The sequence below is a fragment of the Podarcis gaigeae genome, assembly GCF_964106915.1.
Source record: "Podarcis gaigeae genome assembly, chromosome: 8".
NCBI classification, from domain to species: Eukaryota; Metazoa; Chordata; class Lepidosauria; order Squamata; family Lacertidae; genus Podarcis; species Podarcis gaigeae.
In genome coordinates this window covers 68,971,143-68,992,202 of record NC_139684.1, presented here as the reverse complement: position 1 = coordinate 68,992,202, position 21,060 = coordinate 68,971,143, and the positions used below count along the sequence as shown (strand labels likewise).

Sequence of the window (21,060 nt, the reverse complement as noted above, 5' to 3'; positions counted from 1 at the left end):
GGAGCTAGACACCACCGTGGGAGCAGGGCTGGGGCGGGAGAGTGCTAGAGGTCTGTCTGGTCAAGTTGCATGGAATCAATTTCAATCCGTTACCCCCCGAGGATGTGGACAGGCTGCTTGGACGCGTGAAACCAACCACCTTTCTCCTTGATCCTTGCCCATCTTGGCTAATAAAAGCAAGCCGGGAAGGGCTGGGCGATGGGCTCTGCAGGGTGGTGAATGCTTCCCTCTGTGAGGGAACATTCCCAGATCCACTGAAAGAGGTGGTCATTAAACCACTTCTTAAAAAACCATCTTTAGACCCGGCCAGTATGGCCAACTATTGCCCAGTCTCAAATCTTCCATTCTTGGGCAAGGTGATTGAACGCATGGTTGCTGAACAACTCCAGGCACGCCTGGAGGATGCGGACCAGTTGGATCCCTTCCAATCGGGATTCAGGCCTCATCATGGGACTGAAACTGCCTTGGTTGCGCTGGTTGATGATCTCCGGCGAGCTAGGGACAAAGGTGAGAGTTGTTTCCTAGTTCTGCTGGATCTCTCAGCGGCCTTTGATACAATCGACCATAACATCCTTCTGGACCATCTAGAGGGGCTGGGAGCTGGGGGCACTGTTATGGAGTGGTTTCGCTCCTTCCTCCTGGGCCGGGTTCAGAAAGTGGTGGTGGGGGATGAGTGTTCAGACCCCTGGGCCCTCACTTGTGGGGTGCCTTAGGGTTCCGTCCTCTCCCCCATGCTTTTTAACATCTATATGAAGCCGCTGGGAGAGATCATCAGGGGGTTTGGACTGGGTGTCCATCAATATGCAGATGATACACAGCTCTACCTCTCTTTCAAATCAGAACCAGTAAAGGCGGTGAACGTCCTGTGTGAGTGTCTGGAGGCAGTTGGAGGATGGATGGCGGCTAATGGGTTGAAGTTGAATCCTGACAAGACAGAAGTACTAGTCCAGCATCTTCTTAGTGGCCAACGAGATGCCTGTGGGGAACTTGGAAGCAGGGCCTGTGTGCAATAGCACTCTCCCCACCTGTGATTCCCAGTCACTGGTATTCATTGGTGTTCAGTGGTAGAACATAACCATGATGGCTACTGAGGGATATGGAGCTGCCTTTCTGGAGACCATGAATTTTTCAACACTTGAAAGGTATCATAGGTGTCAGAACTACAAACTCATCCCAGCTTTCAACAACCACCCATCATTCCAAAATCCATTAGCACCGAAGATTAAAGGACCTTTTTATCATCCTCGGGCACAGCTGTATGCATCCTCCTTTCAGATATTGAAATTCATGGAACTTTCGCTTACTTTGCTGGGGCTCTGGGATTACAAAGCCACGTCCTTACTAATTAGTTTTCAAGTGATCTCGAAACGTGATCAAAGATGCCTTAATTCCTACTGCATGTTTTGTACGCTGTCAGCGGAATTATGGGACTGTGCAAATTCGCTTGACTCTGTTGTTGCAAAGCGTGCAGGTAGCAGGAGCCCAGCAGCTAGGCAGAAACAAAGTGTCCTTGCAGTGTTTTAGCAGTCCATGAGGTTTGCACATGTGGATCTGTCTACTCCTTGCTGCAGCCATGAAAACAGACATCATTAGATTAATCTGAGAAGACACGTGTTCCAAGGAAATAAGGAATGGCCTTGTTCAGAGTACTGTACTGTCTTTCTGTACCAGGGACGAAGAACCTGTGGATGGTAACTAGGTGGGCCTAATCCATCCAGGACTTCTTCTTTTCTATTTGTGGGGGCTCATTTACCTTTTGCCCTACGCTTTCTAGGCATAGGTCTGTCTTTAAAGTGCAGCGCATTTTTTCTTTTGCTCCAGTGCTTTCCCCATGAAAACTCTTTGACACTGAATCGGAACAAACAGCAATTTGTGTCTTCTGCGGGTTGCTGTTTGCTCTGATTAAGCAGTAAAGAGTTGGTTTTCATGGGGAAAGTGTCAGGGCAAAAAAGCAAAAAAGCACTCAAACATGGTGCTTTAAAGCATGGATCTGTGCCTAGAAATGCTGCACAAAAGGAAGTCTGGATGAGCCCTAAGACTTACTCTGATTACTTTCAAGGTGGCTGAGGCCAAACTGCATGGGAATTCTATCAGCAGATCTTGCTGGAGGTAAATATTGTTCCCCCTCTGATTCCAAAAGTAACTGCCACCAATCATAGCACTGGATTTTCACAGGGCAAGTTCTGGGTCTCCTTCTGACTCTGTTCCACCACTGCCAGTGTGCCATTCTCTTTCCTACGGGGACCTAGAGGACATTGCCTCAAGGCAGGGGAGTGAAGGGAGAAAAGACACACCCCTTCCAGAAGGATACCCAACCATTAACTCCATTTATTTATTAAATAACACACACAACACACACACACAATCTCTGGGCAGTTTCCTAAGATACCAAATCACTTGTACTTGGTCATCTTTTTAGTTTAGTAAATACCCTTCCTTCAAAGAATCTGCCCAGTTAAGCTCATCTAACCAGTTTGACATCTTTAAAAATACTTTTTATAACTAGCTTCATGGGAGGGGAATCCCCGAGAGATCACTCAAACCAACCCTGTTTCATCTCAGTGTGTATAAACGCAGCTAATCTTTTTTTAAAAAAGCATTTGCTTTTGTGCTGCGAACCTTTTCAGGCTTACTTGGGTGCAACATTAAACTCTCTGTGACTTACTTCTTAATAAACAACTTGCATAGGACCAGACTGCTCCATACGACAACTGCAACAAGAAAATAAAGATCTGTGCCCTGCATTATGCAATATGTCAAGCTCATTCGATCATCCTAATAGCATCATGTGGTCTAAAAAATAAAATAAAAATCCATGGGTGCACTGCCAGCACACTCTGAAAGTGATTAACTTTGTTTTCAATGTGGCTGTTAACTGGCTTACACACATAAATGCAGTACTTGTTGACTGCTCCAGAATTCTTCTTCCGTTTCATTTCCAATATATTGCCAACACAAGATATTTCCTAGGAAAAATGGGAGGATACAGTCCATTAGATAATGGTCTTCAATAATATCTTTACCATTTACAGGCAGATATTGTGATTCTCAGGAGCAGCAAGCAGCCGAATACTGCCACTTTGGCTCAGAATGTCCCTGATATGCTTTGGCCAGCTATTCTGCTTCTCCTCCAGACAGGACAGACCCAAGACATTTTGAAACCGAAGGCAAACCCAAGGAAAGGTTGTGAGTAAAGATGTACATCAGGAACAAGAATTACATTGAGATCTGTTGCCCCTTGGATCTTGTCGCCTTCAGTAGTTGCCTCACAGCTGGACTGCTCCTGCCTCCAGCGGAATATGGGGTTTGTGGAGAGAAGTATAGCACTTGCTTTGCTTGCAGAAGATCCCAGTTTTGAGCCACAGGTTCTCCAGCTGAAGGATCTCAGGTTGAAGAGGGTGAGAAAGAGACTCTGCCCAAGACTTAGGAGAATCAACTGCTGCCAAACAGAGTCTTCACCTAAAGAAGGAACATCTGCAACAAAATGTTGCAATGTGGAATGCTCCTGTCTATTGTTTCAGCCAGCCATGTTCTCTTCTAGGAAACTCCATTCCATTCCTTCTCGCCCTGCTTTTCCATTTCCTCCTCGCAACAGACACTCAGTATTCGTAGCCACTGAGCATGCTCAGTGCTCACTGAGCTGTTCCGGAGATGTTCTTTTTCCTCCTCAAAGTCCCTTCGTACTTATTGTAACCCCATGTTCCTCCCAAACATACCAGTACTTCTCCTCTTTGCTTCTCAGCCAACCCATTGTGGCTCTGCAATCCTGTTGGCACTTCCCAGCTGAGTTTGCTGTTAAAGGGAGCAACAGTCCCATGATCTGACTCATTGTGACGTAATATACAGTGGTACCTCGGGTTAAGTACTTAATTCGTTCCGGAGGTCCGTTCTTAACCTGAAACTGTTCTTAGCCTGAAGCACCACTTTAACTAATGGGGCCTCCTGCTGTTGCTACCGTGCCGCCAGAGCACGATTTCTGTTCTCATCCTGAAGCAAAGTTCTTAACTCGAGGTAATATTTCTGGGTTAACGGAGTCTATAACCTGAAGCGTATGTAACCTCCTTAAGTGTATCTAACCCGAGGTACCACTGTAGTTGCATGGAATCAGCTCCTTCTACCTCCTAATGCACTGAACTTTCTCTCTTGAGACCAAGGCTCTCTGCACATGTTTTAATTCTCTCTCTCTCTCTCTCTCTCTCTCGCCCGCCCTCCCTCCCTCCCTCCCTCCCCAAATAAGTGATGCACAACTCCTAGTGTAGGGAATGCAGGCCACGCCAACTCAAAAAGTCACCACTGATGTCCTCCATTTGACCTGCCTGGCACTGTATGCTTTGCTCATGCCAAACAAGCATGGACAACATTTCAATTACTCCTATTTCTAAGACAAGGGTTTCTTGAAAGCAGAAAACACTTAGAAAACCATTAAGCCCACTGGAGTCATCAGAAAGTTGTTCAAGGTTGCATGCAGTGGCTGGAGCAGACCCCTATCTATTCATTGTATGCCATCATCTATTTAGTGTCTATCTGCATTTGTCAAAGAAAGATGCTCATTATTGCCCATCCTTTCAAAACCAATTTTTGCGGACATCAGTAAGCTAATAAAGAACTGCCTGCCTGGGTCTCTGAGTAGGCAAAGAAGGGGGGGGACCACACATAATAGATTGTTCTTCACTTATGCCACCAATTGGATTAGGAACATAATTCTGGCTTAATTAATTAACAAATTTGATGCGCCCAGCAAAACAGGCTGTAGTCTCGTAAGCATTGCTCCAGGTCCCAACTGAATCCTTTCAGAAGAGTAACTTGGAGCAGGGATAATCATATGAGTTTATTTGTTTCTGCCATAAGCCGTAACAACATTACAAAATGATGCCCAGCCTCGCACTAACAAACAGCATGAACACACTAACAAACAGAGAGAGAGAGAGAGAGAGAGAGAGAGAGAGAGAGAGAGAGAGAGAGGTACTCAGGTTACAGACACTTCAGGTTACAGACGCTTCAGGTTACAGACGCTTCAGGTTACAGACTACGCTAACCCAGAAATACTGCTTCAGGTTAAGAACTTTGCTTCCCAATGTAGATCTTTATACCCACCTTGTTCCTGATGTTCACTCAACTCTTCTTTTCTGGTGGGGCGGGGTCCACCATTTTGTGGTTCGCCTCAGATGCCAAAACATCTTGGGCCAGCCCTGATCATGGCTTAGCCCACAGAAATACAGTGGTACCTCGGGTTACAGACGCTTCAGGTTACAGACTCCGCTAACCTAGAGATAGTACCTTGGGTTAAGAACTTTGCTTCAGGATGAGAACAGAAATCGCGCGGCAGCAGCGGGAGGCCCCATTAGCTAAAGTGGTACCTCAGGTTAAGAACAGTTTCAGGTTAAGAACGGACCTCCAGAACAAATTAAGTTCTTAACCTGAGAATGCTTTTGTGGTTGGGTCCTGCTTCCCTCCCAAAGGCATCTGGTTGGCCACTTTGAGAACAAGATGGTGGATTAGATGGGCCATTGGCCTGATCCAGCAAGCTCTTATTTGTTTCGGTTTGTTGGTTTGTTAGATTTATAAACCACCCTTCATCAAGAAAACTCAGGATGGTTCGCAAGATAAAACGTGAGATAAATCCACAGATAACTACAACAAAAATCAACAAAGCAATAGCCCTGCTCCTCCCACAAACATATTTAAACGGCTGTAGAATATTAATCAGCCAAAGGCCTGGTTGAAGAGGAACGTTTTTGCCGGGTGGCTAAAGATGCATAAGGAAGGTGCCAGGTGAGCCTCCCCGGGGAGAGCATTTCACAAATGGGGAGCCACTGCAGAAAAGGCCCGTTCTCGTCTTGCCACCGTCCAGACCTCATGTGAAAGAGGCACACGAAGAAGGGCCTCAGATGAGGAACACAAGAGTCTGGGTCGGTTAATATGGGGAGAGGCAGTCCTTGAGCCACTGAAGGCTTTATAGGTCAAAACCAGCACTTTGAATTGAGCCTGGGAGCTAATTGGCAGCCAGTGCAGTCAGGCCAGAATCTTCTCATGCTCTCGTGTTTTCTTTGTGTTTTTCAAAAATGCTATATGCATGGAAATGTGCAGTGCTGTTGCTACTATTAAAATGAGGCTGCATTTAAATTGTATTTTAACCTGTATTTTCATAAACTGGGTTTTTTTTTTGTTTTTGGTTTGTTTCCTCCCCATTATGTTTTATTGTAATTTTATTGGTGTTAGCCGCCCTTATCCCGGCTCTGGCCAGGGAGGGCAGGGTATAAATAAAACATTATTATTATTATTATTATTATTATTATTATTATTATTATTATTATTATTATTTTAAACATTTCATGGTTCTCCAGGGTTTGAGGTAGGAGATGCTCCCGGCCTTACCTGGAGATGCCAAGAATCGAACCCAGTGCCTTTTGCATGCAAAGGAGGTGCTCTACTACTGAGCTATGGGTCTACCCTCTACAGATCACTTCTTCCAATGGAATTGTTTAAATAATAAATATTATTATTATTATTAATTTCTACCCCGCCCACCTGGCTGGATTTCCCCAGCCACTCTGGGCGGCTATTAAAAATATTAATATTTTTAAAAGTGTGTGCATTGCTTTAAAATCCTATTAGTGGCCAATACCAATGATGTCACTGAGTCTGCCTCCTTGAGATTATTGAAAAGGCACTAATCGGCTTCTTACTTTGTCCAGCGACCACATCAGAAGGGGCACGTCGATACATGCTGCTCGATAAACAATTGCACTGGAAGCCTTTTAATTCTCTTAAGCGGCATCGCCGCCTAGGAGAGACGGACAGGACAGGTCATGCTCACCACGTCATGTGATGAGAGCACAGCAGAGGAATCAGCTTCAAGCAGGAAGTTGCCTGCATCTGAGTGGCAATGGGGCTTTAGAGAGGTACCACTGAATTTAGAGCTGAGAGTGTGGCCCAAGAGATCGATCGATCGCATTCTGTGCTTGCAACCAGGCTGGGACAACACATAGAACTGTGGGCTGCCTGCAACTTAGCAGATTGCAAGTCACACCTGGCCACACCAGAAGAAGAGAAGAGTTTGGATTTGATATCCCGCTTTATCACTACCTGAAGGAGTCTCAAAGCAGCTAACATTCTCGCTTCCCTCACAACAAACACTCTGTGAGGTGAGTGGGGCTGAGACACTTCAGAGAAGTGTGACTAGCCCAAGGTCTCCCAGCAGCTGCAGGTGGAGGAGCGGGGAATCGAACCCGGTTCACCAGATTACGAGTAAGGCCAAACAAGAGGTCTACAGAAAGAGAGACTTTTGATGGGCAGGTCTATTCACATCTATTTGCTGTCCAGATGCTTTTTGCATACATGGAGATTGAACATCTAGAGTGGGCAATCACCTCACGCCCTCCTTTTGAACCTTCAGAGAAATCAGGCAGGCTGAGACTGTTCTGAACTATCCAGCAAGTTAATATCTTGCAAAATTGGTTCCTTCCCCAGTATAGAAAGCTACTTTGACTGCTATGCAAAAAGGATCTCAACTGCCCTGTGTTTTTAGCACACTTTTAGCAAAACATACCATGGTTCCTTGTCCTAGGCTGGTGCTACCCTCTAGTGTTCATGAGAGTGATGGCAGCCTTTCTTGCACAGCTGTAGCTCAAATCTGCCTTCTAATAATGATGGCCTTTGAAAAATCCAAATTCATTTTGGACATTGGTTATGGGCACTGACAAGGAGGTGGAGTCTGAAATCAGGGAAACCCACTGTAACCCTAAAACCATAATACATCAAATGTCCGTTGTTATAGCAAAAGATATTATGCCAAATTTGTGCACACAGCACTAAACCATGCCTTCCAGTAGCACCTTAAAGACCAACTAAGTCAGTTCTTGGTATGAGCTTTCGTGTGCATGCACGAAAGTATCTGAAGAAGTGTATCTGAAGTATCTGAAGAAGTGAAGTGAGTGTATCTGAAGAAGTGTGCATGCACACGAAAGCTCATACCAAGAACTGACTTAGTTGGTCTTTAAGGTGCTACTGGAAGGAATTGTTTTTGTTTAGCACTAAACCATGGTTTAGCATGAAGTGACAAGTTGTGACACAGCCCTGGCATGATTAGAAGCTTCCACTTATGTTTTAGATTAACCAGAGTTTAGTGTTGCAGCCAAATCGTAATCTCCAACCTGCTTTGCAGAAACAAAGCTAGCTTCTCAAGCAATGGTCAGTAATTGGCTCAGTTCAACAAACCAATCAGTGGGGAACATTTTTCAGCCAGAGGATGGCATTGCTTTCTGGGTACCCTTTCTGAGACCCATATGCTATTGGTGAATGGGACCACAGGCAAAATTATTATCGGTGTTCAAGGACAAATTCCAATCAGGCAAAAACACCTGGGATGAGAGAGGTGTGTGGCTTGGGCAGAGTTCCAAGGGTCAGAAAGAGAGATTCAGATGTCCACATTCAGCCCCCAGGCATGAAGTTCCCGGTCCTGGGGTAGTCTATGAACAGAGAAGCAATGCCGCAAACTCTGGTGGCTTGGGCACCTGCACAGGCTGTGCTGAAGGTCTCCAAGGCCAAATGAGACTCAGATGCTGCCCACATGTGCTCTAATGGGACCAAGAGCATCACCTGGTCTTCAAGCAAAGACTAGACAGCCATGGACTTCCTGCATCAAGGCAAGGGATGGTCTCAGCAGGTTACAAGGTCTCCTCCAGTCCCATTACTATGAGCTTCTGGTGTCCTTCACCACACAAAGACATATTCAATGGGCTGCCTTTGCCACAAGGTCACACGCCTAGATGCCTTTAATAGAGGAATTGGACAAGTTTGTGGTAGAGGATAAGCCTATCAAAAGCTATTGTGAGCTTTTAATATTGGTGTATAAGCACTTTTAAGAAGTTTATTGAATTTTCTCCTCTTTGTTATCTGGTGTTAACAGATTTATTTTTTAGCCATTTTGTATTTTATGTGGTTGAGCTACAATAGATGACACCAATAGATGACACCAACATTAATAATGATGATGATGCTTTCAGAGATCATTTTTGTATGAATGAGATGAATGAGAAGTCAATAACAATGCAGGGAGGGAAGATGTGCTCATTGGTCTCTCAAAATCCTGTATAGGGTTGTTGTTTTTTATTTGTTTTTGCTGTGATTTGGAGTCAATTTAAAGATGACCAAAATGAAATGTGGATTCTTAATTTGATTCTGAACTGAACCATTAATTTGATTCTGAACTGATTTTAGAATGTATTTCAATTAATTGACTGTGATTTTATGTAAATTGTGCTATTTTTACTGTTGTTAGCCGCTCTGAGCCCGGCTTTGACTGGGGAGGGTGGGATATAAATAAATTATTATTATTATTATTATTATTATTATTATTATTATTATTAGCCCTCTAGCCAAGAGCAAACAAATGTTCCTTCAACCTCTTGCTACCAAGTTTGGACTACTGATGGCCACCATTTTGCAAAATGTCTCACACATGGAATACTCAACAGAACCTCTCCTCCAATCCCAACCACAGCCATTGTGTGCAACAGCCAAACCCTAACAATTCAATCTACATCGGTGAAATGCTAGCTTTACTTTTTGAGAAGACTCCCTGGAAAAGACCCTGATGTTGGGAAAGATTGAGGGCACAAGGAGATGGGGACGACAGAGGTTGAGATGGTTAGACAGTGTTCTTGAAACTACCAAAATGAGTTTGACCAAAGTGCGGGAGGCAGTGGAAGACAGGAGTGTCTCGCGTGCTCTGGGTTACGAAGAGTCGGACTAAACGACTAAACAACAACAACAAATCCTACTTCTTCCATGGGAATAGATGGCATCAAGTCTCGTTGGCAGAATTCCAGCACTGGTATATTTTATGCTCAAGTCTATTCATTTATTGAAAACTCCCAAGTTACACAAAGTTGCATATCAAAATAAACAAATTTATCCAAAACAAAGAGGTATTCTTGCAATAAGGCAAATTGGCAAAAGGGTTCCTTTAAACAGACATTCAAAGTTATTCTCATGCTGAGCATTCTTCAGAAAAATAACTGGTCGGCTGACCTTTAGGGCCTTTTGCAACATGCTTAGAGGTCTTCATGAGCAGCAGCAACCGAATCTCTTCTGCCCCCCCCAGCAAAGAAAACCATAATGACATATGTGTCAAGTATCACACACAAGTGGACCCATTTCCTTTGTTTAACATATTCTTTGAGAAAAAGAAACAGGTGAAGGCACAAGTGTGGCAGATCTGCCTAGATGCTGAAAGAGCAAAAAAGGGATTACGTGGACAGTTTCGGTGCCCATTCGGACCAGAGCCCACATTTCAAGTAAAGGAACGAAGAATCTCCTTTGTTAACCCCTTCATCATAGCAAGACACACTTCTTCTTTGCATAGCACAAACGGTGTGGCACTACAGACAGCTTTCAGCTGAAGTCGCGATCTGGAAGCACAATGGGGGCTACCAATGTCCAGACGTACAGGAGAAGCCCAGCCCAGCTGGAAGAAATCTTCACCCAGACCGCAGTCCAAGGGCTGGTCAGCACCTGGTTGTTTGCTTCAGGTCTGAGGAAAGAACACAAGACACAAATCAAGTCTCTGGATTAAGATTGAAAAATATTGCATCCTGCATCGGCCTTGCCATCACTTGCCAACGATGTCCCATCTCAAGTGCAGATATACATTATGGGTTTCCCTGCCCTCCCAGTTACTGGGTCCTCACAACAACCCTGTGAGGTAGGCTAGTCAAAGAGAATGAGTGACCCATTGTCACACAGTGGGTTTTACAGAAGAGTGGAGGTTGGAACCCTGGGTCTTCTTGCTGGCTCTCTGTGGCGATCACACAGGGTCCCCAGACGTTTGACGCTCTATTGATCCCTGTGCCACCACTATGATCACTTTCCCGCTGCCACCAACCCTTTTCTCTCGGGTACACACTGAGTCCAGACAGTTGTTAACATTAAAACAATTAATCAAGTTTATTTTATAAGCATGAACAAGTTTATGGTTTCAGTTAATTTTTCTTGTCAGTTTCTTATCCTTAGTTTCTATACTGGCCTATACCTTTCCTAATAACTGCTAACTGATTATCCCAGCTGTCTATCTGATTCCTCCTATCAATTTCTCTCACTCTCTCACAACACAACTCGACCAACCCACAGACCTATCCTCCCTCTTCCTTCTCCAACTCCCAACTGACTGCTTAACAACACTAACTCGTAACTCCTCCCCTTTGGTTCCCACTTGCCAATCACTTCACACTTGTTTAACCCTTTTCTTATGACCCAGCATGATGTCACCTAGGAGGGCAAACACCACACTCTCCAAGAGGTATCTACACAGTTTCCGCTTCCAAGTGTTCAGGCACACATTGCAACTGAAAGCGCTCAGAAGAGCAACGTGTCGGCAGTTCCTTGGACACAGCCCTCAGCTCCCCAGCTGCATGTTCCCAAAAGATCTCTGTTTCTCAGTCTCTCACACACCAACTTGAAGAAAAGCAAACACTTTTGCTGGTGGGGAAGAAGATTTGTGTGCACAGGCTTCACCCATGGCCATGATGTTTTCTCCAGTTTGCAAATGTAAGCACGGGCTCCAAAACACTGCAACCCCTGACTTCTACACACTTGGGACAGTGAGCAATGTGGCCTTCAGCAGGCTGTACATCCTGCCCCCCTCCTTCTGAACAAAGCCCATCGTGGATAGCTCAGATTATTCTTGTATTCGCCCTGTGCACTGTTGGACATTTTTTAAAAAAGAAAAAATTAAGGCAGCATCTGTGCACAGCTGGACTGCAGGTGCTATCTAGATAGGGAGCTGATGCAATACTGTTTACAAGTTCCCCAAATGCAAAGAACACAACAGCAGCTTTGCAGAAAGCCCAGATCCATCAGACAACTCCTAATGCCGAACTCCACCGTTGACCTATTTATGAAGGGATATAAAAACCAAATTGTTCTTTATCTTCTGGACAACTTTTGCATTCCCTGGCTACGGTAACATTGCATAAGGTAAAGGGAAAGGGACCCCTGAACATTAGGTGCAGTCGTGGTCGACTCTGGGGTTGCGGCGCTCATCTCGCTTTATTGGCCGAGGGAGCCAGCGTACAGCTTCTGTGTCATGTGGCCAGCATGACTAAGCCGCTTCTGGCGAACCAGAGCAGCGCACGGAAACGCTCTTGACCTTCCCGCCAGAACGGTACCTATTTATCTACTTGCACTCTGACGTGCTTTCGAACTGCTAGGTTGGCAGGAGCAGGGACCAAGCAACGGGAGCTCACCCCGTCACGGGAATTCGAAGGACCGACCTTCTGATCAGCAAGCCCTAGGCTCTGTGGTTTAACCCACAGCGCCACCCGCGTCCCTAACATTGCATACTAGGCCTTTAAAATGACAATTTAGTTTAGGCCTTTAGAATTAATGTAAATACAGAAGAAGAGCCTGCTGGATCAGGCCAATGGCCCATCTAGTCCAGCATCCTGTTCCCACAGTGGCTGCCCATGGGAAACCTGTGAGCAGGACCAGAGCAACACTCCCCTCCTGTGGTTCCCAGAAATGGGGATTCAGAAATATGACTACCTCCAAACATGCATAATAGCCATTGATAGCTTTCTCCTCCATGAATCTGCCCAGCCCACCTTTTAAAGCCATCTGAGCTGGTGGCCAACACTGCTTTCCTGTGGGAGTTCCACAGTTTAAGTGTGTGAAGAAGTACATAGCAGTGGGGGGGGGTGCAGGGGGGGCTGGCCGCATCGGGCGCAACATCTGGGGGTTAGGGTTAGGGGGCGCAAATCCACGGGTTAGGGGGCGCAAATCCACGAGTTAGGGGGCGCAAATCCACGGGTTAGGGGGTGCAAATTACTTGCCTTGCCCCGGGTGCTGACAACCCACGCTACGCCACTGCTCACGGGTCCTGGAAGGAGCCTTTAAAAAGTCCCATATGCTCAGAGACTTTGAGCCTGTTCATTGGGGGATATAGGAAGCCCAGAACACTTGTTCTTTAGATGTCCCTTTTGTGAAGAGGCATGTAGTAAGACCATTGATCCCCTACTGGGGAGGCTCACTGACCTCCCGGAAAATCAAAAATTCAACCTTTTCCTGTTAGGCAAAGGTCATAAGACAACCCAGATGGTCACCAGATCTGTAGGCGCAGACCATCCCACGAGTCAAAATAGTTTGTTAAGAAAATCCCCAAACTTGGTTCCATGGGTCACTTGGGGTCATCTCTCTGTGATAGCTGATCTTAAAGTTTAAAGTGTCTATACGCTTATCACATTTATAAATTTTAAATTTATTGTTGTACATTGTTTTAATTGTTTGTTTTCCTTCTGGGATTCTACCCCCAAGTGTGTTTTATAAACAGGTCTCTGACCATAATAAATTATCTATCTATCTATCTATCTATCTATCTATCTATCTATCTATCTATATCTATCTACAGTGGTGCCTTGCAAGACGAAATTAATTCGTTCTGCGAGTTGTTTCGTCTTGCGATTTTTTCGTCTGGCGAAGCGTGGATTCCTTGGGTATTAACAGTTTTAAGAAAAAGGAAACAAACTCGCAAGACCTTTTCGTCCTGCGAAGCAAGTCCATAGGGAAAATCGTCTTGCGAAGCAACTCAAAAAATGAAAAACCCTTTTGCGCGTTTTTCGTCTTACGAGGCATTCGTCTTGCGAGGTACCACTGTATCTATCTATCATCTATCATCTATCATCTATCAATCTATCTACTTTCTTCTGCCTTTTATCCATTAGAGGAGAGCCAGGAGCCCCTTCTTTTCCCGTGAAACACTTGTGGCAAGCTGTGTCTTCGTGCTTTGCTTGCTGCCTCATGGTTGCAGTTGCTTCCTACGCCTGTCCTTGCAAATGATCCCAGAAAAAACCCTCTCGAGTCAGTTTTCATTCAGAAACTGAGCACTGGAGAGGGTGGAAGGAGGGGGGTTTCAGGAGAGACGTCTGCTGTCACAGACCGGCTTCCACCGTGCCACCAATCTCACCGAGACAACGAAACGTTCAGAGCGAAGGCACTGCAGAACACACTGGCAGGAGTACAGGTCACGCCTGGTGTGATGGCAGTGAGTCATGGGCTATAAATAGTCAGGTGCTCACAGCTGGGGATGGGAGGGGCGCCAGGTATGTATGGGTGTACAGTCCAAGGCAGAGTTTGAAAACTCCAAGCAGGGATTCTGCAATGAAGTGGGGGGAGAACTGTTTCACAATGGCCTCTCCCTGGAGCACATGCATAGGCAACTCTTCCCATCTGCACCTCTAGACTTCATGGAGGTCACTCTCTCCTTTCTCCTCACCAAAAAAAAAAGTGCTTGATCTTGGAGAACGGATGCTCCATCCTTGTTACCTAGGCAACAGTAGTGGGCAAAGCAGAATACTAGAACTCTCAGAAGAAGAAGAGACCAATTTCTATATACCCCATAAGCCTAGGAAATTCTATCTGTTCCACCTGTGTGTGTCTTCATTTGTCTCTCTCTTGCTCTCTCTTTTACTTTAGGGATGCCCTGCTGAAATTTTGCTTCTTAATTAGATAGGCCTTTGGCAACTGGGTGGAAATGATGTTGACCCCCAGGCTGCTATGGGGGCAACTGGTATTTTAATGTGTTTCCTTGCAATTTAACTATTCTGAAAACTAGCCTGTTTTCCTTCCTTTGTATTTTATAATCATATTTTTAAAATGTTGCAAGCTTGCCTTGAATCCCAACTTGGGAGAAAGGTAGGCTATAAATACATGAAGTGAAAAAATAAAATAAAGACTATGCCAGCAAAATGTGCACAGGCTGGAAAAACCCAGCCAGCCACATTCTGCATTTCCAAAGGGTCTTCAAAATGCAGCCTCACCTTCTAAGTAATCTCAGCTGGGAAGGAACCAGACCAGAGAATTAACATGTAAGGGTCATTGTAAGCATTCTAGGCCATCTCTTCCTCAGTGTAAGATCTACAATGCAGATCTTGCAACAGTGGCCTCCCTGACATGATGGCCATCCAGCCTCTGCTCAAGGACCTCCAGCGAAGGAGAGCCCACCACCTTTCTAAACAGCCTGTTGTCTGTTTCTCATTTTCTGGGACTGTGTAACCAATCCAGCAGAAACCCAGATACTGAAATGAATCAGTTTCAGCCAGATCAGGTGGAGAAAGCTCCAGATTGCCCCAGTTTAAAACCCTAATAAAACCTTAGGGTTGGTTCAACATCGATTTGGTGCCCAGATCAAGGTTTGGTCAACCCCCAAATTAGAACAGATCTGAAGTGCCATATTAGGCCCGGATTAGAGGTGGACATGCACGCCCCTATTTTATTAATTATATTTTTTTATCAAATTTATACACTGCCTGATTGATAAAACAACAAACCTCGAAGTGGTTTACCTAAAAGATAAAACAATAAAATTATAAACAACTATCATGCTAAGATGTTGAAAAAATTAAAAGCGAAAACAAATTCAAACTCGCATCAACTTTCTAAGCGCCTGGGTAGGCTTGTCTAAACAAAAGTGCTTTTAGCAGGTGTTAAAAAGAGTACAGTGAAGGCATCAGCCCGATATAAATAGGCAGAGAGTTCTAAAGTGCCATACTAAACAATGTGCCATGCTATTTTCTTTCAACGTTTTCCCAAAGTCTGCTTTCCTGCAGATTTCCGCCCACCAGGCTCTGCTCCTGCCCTTGGGAGCAAACAGGGAAGAATTCTGCTCCCTCCTCCTGCACGGGAGCGACAGTTGCACTCACCTGTACCAGTTTGTGAGTGTCATCATGATGTAGAGGGAGGCCAGGAAGAGGCAGATGTGGAAAAAAGTGTAGTTGTACGTCACTCCATCCTCTTCATTGTCATAAGCCCGGCGCCCCTCGCCTTCAAAGCCAGCATTGCCCCCTTCGATCATAGCTGGGCTCTCCTCCGTCAGCATCATCCTGTTCACTTCGACGTGGTCTGAGGAGCGGATGCTGTAGGCAAAGCAAGGAGAAGAACATCAGTTGCATGCCCCTTCGTCCCTCGTTTTCGGTGCTGTTTTAAGTGCATATGCATACACCACTATGTGCCTGAATAGATAGATGATAGATAGAGATAGATAGATAGATGATAGATAGATAGATAGATAGATAGATAGATAGACAGATAGACAGACGCTTGGGTTACGAACATGATCCGTGCGGGATGCACATTCGCAACCCGCAGTGGCCGTAACCCACAGCATCTGCGCATGTTGCAATTCAGTGCTTCTGCGCATGCGCAAAGTGCGATTTAGCACTTCTGCACATGCGCGACTGCAGAAACCCGGAAGTAACCCATTCCTGTACTTCTGGGTTTCGGTGGGTTCGTAACACAAAAAAACGCAACCTGAAGCATCTGTAACCCGAGGTATGACTGTATAATGTTATGTTTATAGACAGCTGTGCGCACAGCTTTTCTTCAGTTAACAGGGGAAGGGATTTACTACTCATTGCCAGCAGGGGGAGACTGGAAGCTAACATAAGCTCAATGTACTTTAAGTCTATCATGCGCAACATCAGCAAGTGACCAGTTCTGGGCGCTATCCTTTAGGCAGAATATACATAAAGTAGAAAAGGCTCAGACAAGCTGATGGTCAAGGTCTGAAGGGTTCAGAAGCCTGGGACTCTTAGAAATAAGGATGCGAGCTGAGGCTATGCTTGTCAGACACAGAGGCTCGTTCTAGAGTACTTTCCTCGCTCACAGCTATATAGAGTGGTCTTCCTTCTGCAATTCTTTGTAAGCCCTGGGGTGGAGTAGTCTATGTTTAAACCACAGCAGCTTAGAATCCTGTTCTTGGTCAAGGAATGGTTCTGCCACAGACGTTACAGGTGCCTATCTAGCTGTCTACTGTGTGGTAGCAAATAAAGCGCTTGGCAGAAATTCTTACTCTTTTTCTCCACTTATGTTCTACAGTGGTACCTTGGTTCTCAAACACCTTGGTTCCCAAATGCTGAAACCCTGGAAGTAAGTGTTCCAGTTTTCAAATGTTTTTCGGAAGCTGAACGCCCAATGCGGCTGTCGGCTGTTATTTCAGGGGCACCTGCACCAATCAGAAGCTGCGCCTTGGTTTTCAAACATTTCAGAAGTCAAATGGACTTCCAGAATGAATTAAGTTTGGTGCTTTCTATTTATTTTGCGTTTTTGTTTTTGAGGCTTTTTTGGTAATTTTGTTTTTGTGACTGTGTGGAACCCAATTCAGCTACTGATGGATTGATTGTGTGGTAATGGATAAAAGCCCCCCATCCAAACAATGACTATCATCAGTGCAGGTAAGAAAATAAATTAATTTTAATTTTTATCATCTACAATACTGTCTTATTTATTTTATACTGTCTTAATTACTTTATAGTACAGTACATTGATTATTGCTTTCACTTTATGGATCAATGGTCTCGTTAGAAAGTAAAATTCATGTTAAATTGCTGTTTTAGGGGTTGTCTGGAATGGATATATCTGTTTTGCATTACTTTCTATGTGAAAGTGTGCCTTGGTTTTGGAACGCTCCTGTTTTGGAACGGACTTCCAGAACGGATTAAGTTTGAGAACCAAGGTACCACTGTATTTGAATCCAAAGCAAAAGCTCCAACAGCTTCATAAGTCTCCACTGCTCATGTATTAAGATGTCTCATATTAAGTCAGTCCTTTGAACCATCTAACTCTCTATTCTCTATACCAGGGGCCTATGGCACAGCTGGAGAACCTTAGGCCCCGGGGCAGAACGTGGCCTTCAAGACACCTGATAAGTTAGATGAGTTTGGTTTCTAAATGAATATGGATTCCTACCTTATGAAGAATGTGCAGAGGATGAAGATGACCAATCCCACAATGCTCGGAGCATCCCACCACTGAGTTGGTTGTCCACCAGCAGGAAAGGTGCTGGTGCCATTGCCCTCCATTCGGATCAGAAGGGTCGGGTTGCAGTATTTGTCTGCAAATGAAAAATGGACAAACATCTCAAACAGGTGTGGCGAACCTTGAGCTTTGCAGACATTGCTGAACAGCAGATCGACTTCCTTCCAGACACCCTGCACACAGGAAAAGCACACTCAGAACTCCTCACCCCCCTGAAAACAAATCACATATTCTTTCTGGGGAAGTATTCTGTGCTGTCAGGTCTGCAGAGATGAGACTTCTCATCAAACCAAGAACCTGCGAAGGCAGATTCTGTGGGCTGCTGTAGAAACAAGGCATTGCCCGACTCTCCCATATGTCAATAGAAACAACAGGCTGAGCTATAACAAGAGGGCATGTCTTTCAAGTCAAGATAAATATGTCTCCGGGAAAAAGAGGGAACAAAATCCTAAGTTTGAACAGGGAGAAATGTCATCGTGACACGGAGACAAACTGGCATCAGTTCCATAACACACACACAGTGAATGAGATCCAACTTGGAATCGTCTCTGGGGTTTTTTTCTCATGATACTGGGTTGAAGTCTGTCTCATTGCTTTTGCCAAAGCCTCCTTTTAAGGAGGGGAAAGGGGGATACTGGTTCCAGACTTGCAGACACAGTCTGCACATGGGAAGAAAACAGCAAGGAAACAAGCTTGTAAGTGGACACTTCCCCAAGAATAGGGCCACAACAGTTAACTCAGTCAATGTAGTTTTATTAAGAAAACTTAGACCATGGAGGATAGGGATATTGAGGGGTACAGAGTACAAATACATCCTTTCAAGCGCCAGCTACTGGTGTGGAATGTAAACACTGGGATACAGTTCAACTGAAAGTGCAGTGGTACCTTGGTTTGCATACATTTTGGATTATAAACATGTCAAACCCGGAAGTGCGTGTCCCGATTTGCAACCTTTTTTTGGATTACGAACAATTTTTTTTTTTTTGAGGCCCCATTGGTGAAAAGGCACCTTGGGTTACGACGTTTTGGTTTACAAACAGACCTCCGGAACAGATTATGGTTGCAAACCAAGGTATTACTGTACTCATGTCAGCACATAAGAACAACAACAACAACAACAAACCTATGGTTACGTGAAACATACTCAATAAACACACAAGATATAACATACTTTTGAATAAATAAGGTATACAGCGGTACCTCGGGTTAAGTACTTAATTCGTTCCGGAGGTCCATTCTTAACCCGAAACTGTTCTTAACCTGAAGCACCACTTCAGCTAATGGGGCCTCCTGCTGCTGCCGCTCCGCCAGAGCACGATTTCTGTTCTCATCCTGAAGCAAAGTTCTTAACTCGAGGTACTATTTCTGGGTTAGCAGAGTCTGTAACCTGAAGCGTATGTAACCTGAAGCGTATGTAACCCGAGGTACCACTGTACTATTCATTGTATCAAATTGTAAATTTCAACAGAAGTCTCATAAAGTTCAATGAAAAAAGCGGAAGACCCAGTGGATCATTTCATTCTCTAGTCAGTTCACATGCATCAGGTCCATACATGTATAAGTATATATTCCACCTGTCTGTTCTTAGAGTCCAATAATCCACATGAAGGGTTGTTACAGTTCCACAGAATCCTTTCAGAGAGTCTAAGACAAGGATTTCCAGAATATTAGCCTTGTTTCACCATCCTGGGAAATCCTTGTCTTAGACTCTGTGAAAGGATTCAGTGGAACTTCCGTTGAAATCTACAATTTGATACAATGAATGGTACACCATATTTATTCAAAAGTACAGCCGGTTACGTCTTGTGTGTTTATTGAGCACATGAGAAGAGCTTGCTGGGTCAGGCCAGCCAGCATCCTGATCTCATAGGGGACAGGCAGATACCCTAATGGGAAATGTGCAAGTGGGATCTGACCACAAGAGCACTCTCCCCTCCTGTGGTTACCAGAAAGTAGTATTCAGAAGCATGACTGCCTCTGACCGTGGAGGCAGACCAGAGCCATCATGGCTAGTAGCCATCTGTAGCCCTCTCCTGCATGAATTTGTCCAATCCTCTTTTAAAGCCATCTCAGTTGATGACTACCACCACCTCCTGCAGGAGCGATTCCATAGTTTAACAATGCATTGCATGAAGAAGTAAGCGCAAGCTTGCACACAAATATGCACAGAAGTGCACACAGGAAAACCAGATCTCTGTTACCCACATGCACATTTACAGTGGTGTGTACACAGTGGCAGGCATGCTTAAAGATCAGGCAGAAAAGGAAAGAGCCTTTTCAGTGGTGGCTCCTTAATTGGAAAATGTGCCTAGAACTTAGTTCAATTAGTCTTAGGGATTTTTTTTTTAAAAAGTCCAAGCCTTCCACTGAATTTAGAACTTATAGCGGCTTCCCCTATTTGGTGTTTTCCTTATATTATTGGACTACAAATTCCATCAGCTCTGATCAAAATAACCAGTGGTGATGGGAATTGTAGTCCAGGAAGAGCAGGTTAGGGAAGGCTCTTATATGGCATTCTCATTTTTCTCTGCAAACTGTTTTACTATGGTTTTCATTTGCTTGTAAACCCTTTTGGATCTTTTCCTTCCAATGGTTTTTTTCTTTTAAAAAAAAGCAAACAAAAACCAGGATACACAGTATTAAGAATAAAAGCAAATGAAATAGTTCATGGTTGGGAAAATGCTACTTACTTGGGACATTTGCCAGGGCCGACCAGGTGATGAACATAGTATAGAGTGTAATGATGGAGGCTTGCAGCAGCCCTGAGTGAGGCTGGGCATCCTGTGGAGGAAGAGGAACAGCTCCTGTTAAAAGTACCGAAGAATATTTGGTACAAAAATCAGGGCTGAACGAGGCACAGTGTTAAATGCTTCTTTGCAGGGGAACCGTTGTGGTCTTTAAAATAAAACTGCATTAGCTAGCGCTTTAAAAAATATAAAGAGAAAAACATAATTTAATTCTTTCCTCCCCTAGCATCCAAGTGTGTGTGTATTTTAAATACTAGCTTTTGGGGCAGGGTGGAGCAGAGCCTTAGGACTTCAGCAGGGGAAGAAAAGGTTAAATTCCCTGTCCATGACTGTTCTGATCTTTTTAATTAGCAGTATGTGCACACCCCAGTTGATTCTCATTCTCTCTCTCTCTCTCTCTCTCTCTCTCTCTCTCTCTCCCTTGCTGTGTGTGTGTGTGTGTGTGTGTGTGTGTGTGTTTCAAATGCAGATACACATCTCAAGTCATGTCTACTTAGGCCAGACA

At 44.6% G+C, this 21,060-nt stretch overlaps 1 protein-coding gene and 1 long non-coding RNA gene across 2 annotated transcripts in view; one reads left to right on the top strand and one right to left on the bottom strand.

The window, feature by feature from the left end:
* LOC310850008 overlaps positions 1-21,060 on the top strand; it is a 136,685-nt gene that overhangs the window by 53,306 nt on the left and 62,319 nt on the right. The window lies entirely within an intron of this gene.
* The window catches only part of SERINC2 (serine incorporator 2), a 31,381-nt gene continuing 20,161 nt past the window's right edge, over positions 9,841-21,060 (bottom strand). Inside the window, exons 7-10 of the mRNA XM_083750874.1 lie at positions 20,499-20,589; positions 17,740-17,884; positions 15,696-15,908; positions 9,841-10,534 (exon numbers count right to left, since the gene is read on the bottom strand). Of these exons, the coding sequence (XP_083607000.1) occupies positions 10,396-10,534; positions 15,696-15,908; positions 17,740-17,884; positions 20,499-20,589 (588 nt within the window). The 3' untranslated portion in view covers positions 9,841-10,395. The remainder of the gene's footprint in view (positions 10,535-15,695; positions 15,909-17,739; positions 17,885-20,498; positions 20,590-21,060) is intronic.